At 60.0% G+C, this 6000-nt stretch overlaps 1 protein-coding gene across 4 annotated transcripts in view; it reads right to left on the bottom strand.

Annotated features, from left to right (window-relative positions):
* Positions 1-6000, bottom strand: part of PPP1R16A (protein phosphatase 1 regulatory subunit 16A) — an 81603-nt gene continuing 75603 nt past the window's right edge. For all 4 annotated transcript variants that reach the window (XM_073329909.1, XM_073329908.1, XM_073329911.1 and 1 more), the window contains 4 exons: positions 5908-5983; positions 4515-4644; positions 3764-3926; positions 1-3285 (listed from right to left, as the gene is read on the bottom strand). In XM_073329909.1, the coding sequence (XP_073186010.1) occupies positions 2815-3285; positions 3764-3926; positions 4515-4644; positions 5908-5983 (840 nt within the window). In that variant the 3' untranslated portion in view covers positions 1-2814. The remainder of the gene's footprint in view (positions 3286-3763; positions 3927-4514; positions 4645-5907; positions 5984-6000) is intronic.

The following is a 6000-nucleotide window of genomic DNA, read 5'->3' as shown; positions in this document are numbered from 1 at the left end:
TCACTGCTCCAATGCTGGTTTATTGTGGACAGGAAATGAAGAGACAACAGGAGCTACAAATCAAAACCTGGAGAGATCAAGAAAGATTGTGCCAAATAAAGTATAAAATCAGCACCTCCGAACCCGCCGGCAGGCAACTCGACTGGGCTGGAACCAAGGCTACAGAACTCCTTGGAAATGGACTTTGTGATCAAAGGAGAGTGCTCCATACAAAACGAACAAACACACCGTGTACAAACACACCGTGCAGAGTCCGGTCCCGGCAGGAGATTTTACGCCAGCCGCCATCGCTGGTGAGCACAAGCCCCAGAGCCTAGCAGAGGCCCAGAGCTCCCTACAGTTGTATTCTCCCAGGGGCAGGCAGGAGGCTCTTGGAGCAGAACCACCATGGGAGGAAAGATTTCACTGGCCCCGTGGTCAGTACAAGTTCAGCCTAGAGATGCTCTCTCCAAGCTGGAGGGTCAGAGCTGAAGGGGGTTCCCCAGAGGATTCAAAGGTGAGGTTCCTGCTTTCCCCCAGCCAGTGGGCAGCATTACATCCAGCTGGGCCCTTGCTAGGGCTGATCTTCGGCTGGGGAGATGGGGCTAGCTGATGCTTCGCAGGCCGTGAGGGGTGGTGAAGAACAGAGGGACGAGAGGCCTAGCACGTGGGTTTGAATAGCCACGGCTGGATGCAACGGGGCAGAGAGGAATAAGCGAGCGGGGACAATCCCATCTAGGGGATAAGCTATTGCAAGCCACGAGAGCCACCCCCCAGAGGGACGCCACCCCCCAGCCGGCTGGATCCCAGAGAGCGGCATGCTCCTGATTGCAGCTGAAAGGCGAGAACATTTCTAGCTGAAGCTCTTCCACTTCCACTCCACCCGCCTCCTGAAGTTCTAATCGTAGAGCCCGGCGCCGGAGCAACAGCATGGCAGGCCGAGAAGGCAGAGTCTGAGGCCCTACGTCAACGGAAGTCTGCCATAGCCCCCCCAGTCATTAATAGAGAGGGACAGGCCTCCAGGTTCCAGCATGCCACCCTCCGCAGCAGGCCAAAGGGGCTTTGCTGAGCTCACCTGGGAATTGGCACACTGGACCTGGGCCCCTGAGGGCACCCCTCAATGGGCGTGAAGCTGGGGTAGCCCTCGGACGCCTGAGATGCTACCAGTGCTGCCCTCGGGTGGAGGTGCGGGGTTCAACATAAGGCTCCTGGGAGCCTCATGCAGCAGGAGGACAAAAACATGTCTCACCTGTGCAGGGAGGGGACACGCGGTGGGCCGGCGTTTCTGCAGAGAACGGGAGAAGAGAAGGGTGCCATCGGCATGCCCTGTTCGAGCCCCGTGTAAGCAATGGGGAGCAGGAGGCGCTGTCCAAGACTGCTCCCATTTCGAGCGCTGCTCCGAGGGCCCAGGCAAGGGGCGGCTAGAGACCATTACAGATTCATCAGCCTCCACAGCTCCCGCTCTGGCAGATGCAGACGCTGAGCCCTGGGAAGCGCCATGGCTTGGCCAAGGCCCCAAAGGACTGTGGGGCCAGAAACCAGCTCCCATGTCCCGCTCGCAGGCCGTGTTTCCTGGGGAGAGCAGCCAGCACAAGAGGCTGTGCTTGGCCTGGGGTGAGGTGCTTTGCTGAAGTGATTTTACTGCTGAGGGCAGGAGCTCACAAGGGGCTGGGCACACAGCCCCACACCAGGTGTCCTCTGCGGGGGAGGGGAGGGCACACGGCACCATGGTGTGGTGTACCATGGGGGCACAGGGGTTCAGATTAATGTAGTTAAACCCACACAAACCCACTGTGCAATGTGGACACATACTGGTTTACAACGAGCTTCTATCCACGTTGTTTGGGGCGGACCCACATCAGACTTGCACTGACGTGGTGAACTCAGCATCCATCCGCACCTTTGGCTGTTTCAGTGCAAGGCTGCGTATGGCCGCGCTGAATTCAGAGTTCAGTTTAACGCCACTGGAAGAAAAGATGGGAATTACAGCCGACGGCCTTGTTCCAGCACACGGCCAAGCACAGTCCAGCGCTTCCTTTAGTGAATCCAAGCCCGTGAGTGTGATCTAAGCCAGTTGTAAGCCACCACAAAGGGCGTGCATGGGGACCTACACGGCTTTCCATCCTGTTTGAAATGCACGTTCGTTAAACCAGGACAGCTCGTGTGCAGCCCAGGCCTAGGATGGGACTGCTGGGCTACAAACTCTGTGTAAAGAGAAACGTTCTCACCCCATTGCAGCCGTTTGCCTTCGTGTCAGGTAAGCATGGGGACATCCCCTCGCCCCCCAGTGCTGTATGCGTGGTATACACTGTGCTCTGAGGGCTCCCATAGGTTTTCCACTCCTTCCTGCGAACCACACGCAGACCCCAGACAGACAGACAGACACCCTGGGAGGGACCCTCCAACTGACCAAAAGTAGCCCAGCATTTTACACAACATTCAACGCCACCAGGTCCAACAGAGATGCAGCCCTCTGCAACTGCAGCTCCCAGCATGCAACGTGCTATGGGCTGACCCAAGCAGGGGCTGGCAAATTGCATGCGGGGAGCCGTAGACAGTCCAGGACACAAATCTGTACTGACAACGAAGGTCATTGCATTCTGCTCCCATTTGGGCAGGCCTCTGGCTCCCAGCCTGCTGCCCACGACGGGGCGCTTGGATCCCGGCCACTGATCGGTGTCTGGGTCTGGAACATGGATGAGTCCCTGTAAGATAAACCAGCTCCCAGAACCGACCCTGCTGCAGCGTTCCAGAGGCAGCCCCCTGGGGCATTAGTGCCATCGGTCAATGCCAGGGAGGGGACACACCCCACCAACACCTTCTCTTGCCAGCGCCTCACATCAGCTTACAGCATCGGTTCTTCTCAGCGGGGGTCTCCTCGGCCGGGGCCGTCAGCTTCAGAAGAGGTGGGTCGCCACTGGCTGCCGTGTAGTAGACAGAGTTCTGCTCCACGTCCAGGCGGGGGTGACTGCTGCTGCGCAGGGTCTCAGCGAGGCCAGGCGCGAGGGGGCCCTCACCCTCGGTGGGAGGATAGTCCTCTGGATGGTGTCGCTGGAGCTTGGCTGCTGCCCGCTGGCGTTTGAGGTCCGCTAGTGTGTGGTGGGACTTCTCCTTGCACAGGTCGGCCGACAGCTCCTCTTGGGTGGCCAGCTGGTAGGAGATGCTGCGGTCCAGCCTCTTGGAGTAGAGGTGTTTGGGGGGGCCAGGGGCAGAAGAGCCCGCAGTTCCATTTCTCTGGCTCAGTCCCGGATTCTGATGCTCGTCTCCCACCAAGACCCCTGGACCTGCCACTTCTGCCTCGGCGCCCTGATGGGGAGAACAGTACAGTACTCAGCCTTCGATCTGGACACCTGGAGCCCTGCAGGAATCCATTGGGGGGTCCCACTAGCACAGGCTTGGGGCTGCTGGGGGCACATGGGACGCTGGGAGGGAAGTGCTAAGGGCTGCCAGGGGAGCAGGACCTGGGACGTGCTCGGGTGGTTTAGGCCAGTGATACTCGGTTCCAACCACATGGGGCACCCAAGAGCCTTGTCCAGGGCTCTCGGAGCCTGCTGCTGCTGGGTGGAGGCAGGAGCCCTGAGCATCCATTCGGGGTGGGGGTAGCAGTGAGGGGGAACCCACCTCTCCTCTCCCTGGAGCTGAGAAGAGGGACAGGAGACAGACATGCTCAGCGCCAGGCAGGACCATGCAACGCGGCCGTCTCACTCCAACACGGCGTGCCAAGGGGCTGCAGGGAATGTGGGGGTGCTGTGGCTGTCCCCACTAGGGCGAGGCCCCTACTCACGGAGAGGTGCTGCCGGAGCTCAGCGTCCGTTTGCTTGTCCTCGTCCTCAAGCTCAGCCTCGTTCTCCCGGTACTCCACCTGCTGCCAGACGATGGCCTCTTTCTCGTGCTCCTTGCGATACAAGTTGGTGCGCTCCGTCACACTGACCCGCCGCACCACCTTCCTGGGGACAGCGGAGAGCAGGATCAGCATGGCTGGAAAACAGGGGAGTGCTTCCCGCCAGGGAGCGAGCCAGTACGCCAGGGACCGACCTCTCCACCGCTGCTATTCGGTTGGGGGCAAACGCCTGCGGGACATTCATTTCCAGCTGGTGCTGAAAAGCGGAGCGGATGGTGCACGGACAGGCCCAGAGATATGCTGCCACTGGCCTGATCACTTATCTTTCCATGGTTACGGATGAAGGGGATGGGCACAGATTATATTCAAGCCGTTCTACACATTTAAAAGGCGTGGTTTTGCTGGAGCCTGCTCAGCTGGCGGGGGAGGGTGGTGCCTGGGTGCCCATTAACAGCAGCCCCGATGGCAGCAGAGCGCCATCGTGTGTTCAGTTTGGGCACAAAGCCGGTGGGCGCAGGGGACATCAGAGCCTAGCTGCAGCTAAGGTGCGAAGGGTCCGGAGCTCCGATGACGGGAAGCCTCAGCTGAGTTCCCCAGATCTGCCTGGCCCCTGGGAATGAGGGTCCTGCTCTGGGGTGGCCTCTTCCCCCTGTGAGGGAGGCCAGCTGTCCGTAGCGGTCCCCCCCGGCCTTACCCTCGGCTGCCAGCGCTGGAGGTGCGTCGCTGCAGCAGCGACTTGTGCTTGTCGTGAGACTTCATGATGACATCATGCTTGTGCTTCAGCTCCAGCAGCTTGGCCCGGACCTCCTCATCGCCGCACACGTCTGCAAGGGTCACATGGGGGAGGGACGGGGGGGTGAACAGCCATGTGGCTCCAGAGCAGAGCCAGCCCCAGGGCATGCACTCCGCGCCACTCCTTCCCAGCTCTGCAATCCCACCACGGCAAGGATCATCCACTCCCTGCCCACTGGGATCTCCTCTGCTGCCACCCCCTTCTCAGGCATTCCTGCCTCTCCAGCTCCCCTGCTACCTCCACTCTCCCGACTGACCGCTGAGCCACGCAGCCTCCGGGATGGTCCCCCCTCAAAGCACTCACTCTGCCCTTCTCATCCCCTGCACTCCGCCAGCCCACCTCACCGCTCACAGAGGAGTACACACCAGCAGAGCAAGCAGGGAAGAGGGGAACGTTTGGGGCAGAGAGCAGATGACGTGGGGAGAGATGGGAAAGGGTCTTTAGACGGCAGGAGCTCCTCAAACACCAGCCTCTTTCTGCTCTCTCACCTGCCCCCGATCCTCCTCACACCCCACCTCTTCTCCCCAGCCCAAGAGCCTAACCATGCCGACAAAGAGAACCGAATCAGAATTAAGCCCCAGCCTTCCAGCATACCCCACGCCCAGTCTGCCTCAACCTCTCTGTTGTATCTGCCTTTCCCCACCGCTTGCCCCCTACACACTGTGCTTGGGTTAGCCTGTTCAGGCTACCTGGCTAGGCAGTGTCACATGATCGTTTCTATGCTGTCTGCGTGTATTGATCATTTGCATTATGTTTGCGGACCATAATCTCATGCTTGGGACTCTGGCTCCCTAGGCACTGGAGGGCAGGCGAGGGGGCAGGTGGGCTCTGTGCTGCTGAGCCCCTGGAGGATGGAAGCCCCAGCAGGACTGGGAGAAATGGGGCATTTTCACTCTCCCGGGCGGGTTTGGAGGAGCAGGCGTGGAGGCGGAAAAAAGAGGTGGGGCTGGGAAGGACCCCTGCTGATCCCCGAATGGAAAGCGTGGCTTTGAGGTGAGGACAGAAAGGGGTCTAAGGCCTTTCAGGGGGTTCAGGACGAGGTGGGATTGGCAGCAGGAGTGGCTGCAGGGTCCTCGGAATGCACTGCTGGGTTGGGGAGGAGCCTGCCACACGAAACACAACAAGGCACCTCGGAGGATTTGCAGAGTCAGAAAGTCCGTACTGCCCCCATCACCTCCCCGCTCCACTCCCATCCCCATCCATCTCCACCAGCCTCTGTCTCCTTCGGTCTCTCCCCTTCCCTTGCACCCCTCCAGCCTCCTCCACTCCCTACTCTCCTAACGGCTTGACTCACCCAAGGGCGTCTCGTCCAGCACAGACTTCCCATTGAGATCAGCTCCATGGGCCACCAGCAGCTCCACCAGATGGATCTGAAGGCGCCAAGGGA

Source organism: Lepidochelys kempii, chromosome 2 (genome assembly GCF_965140265.1).
Source record: "Lepidochelys kempii isolate rLepKem1 chromosome 2, rLepKem1.hap2, whole genome shotgun sequence".
NCBI classification, from domain to species: domain Eukaryota; kingdom Metazoa; phylum Chordata; order Testudines; family Cheloniidae; genus Lepidochelys; species Lepidochelys kempii.
This window is presented reverse-complemented; position numbering and strand designations above follow the sequence as displayed.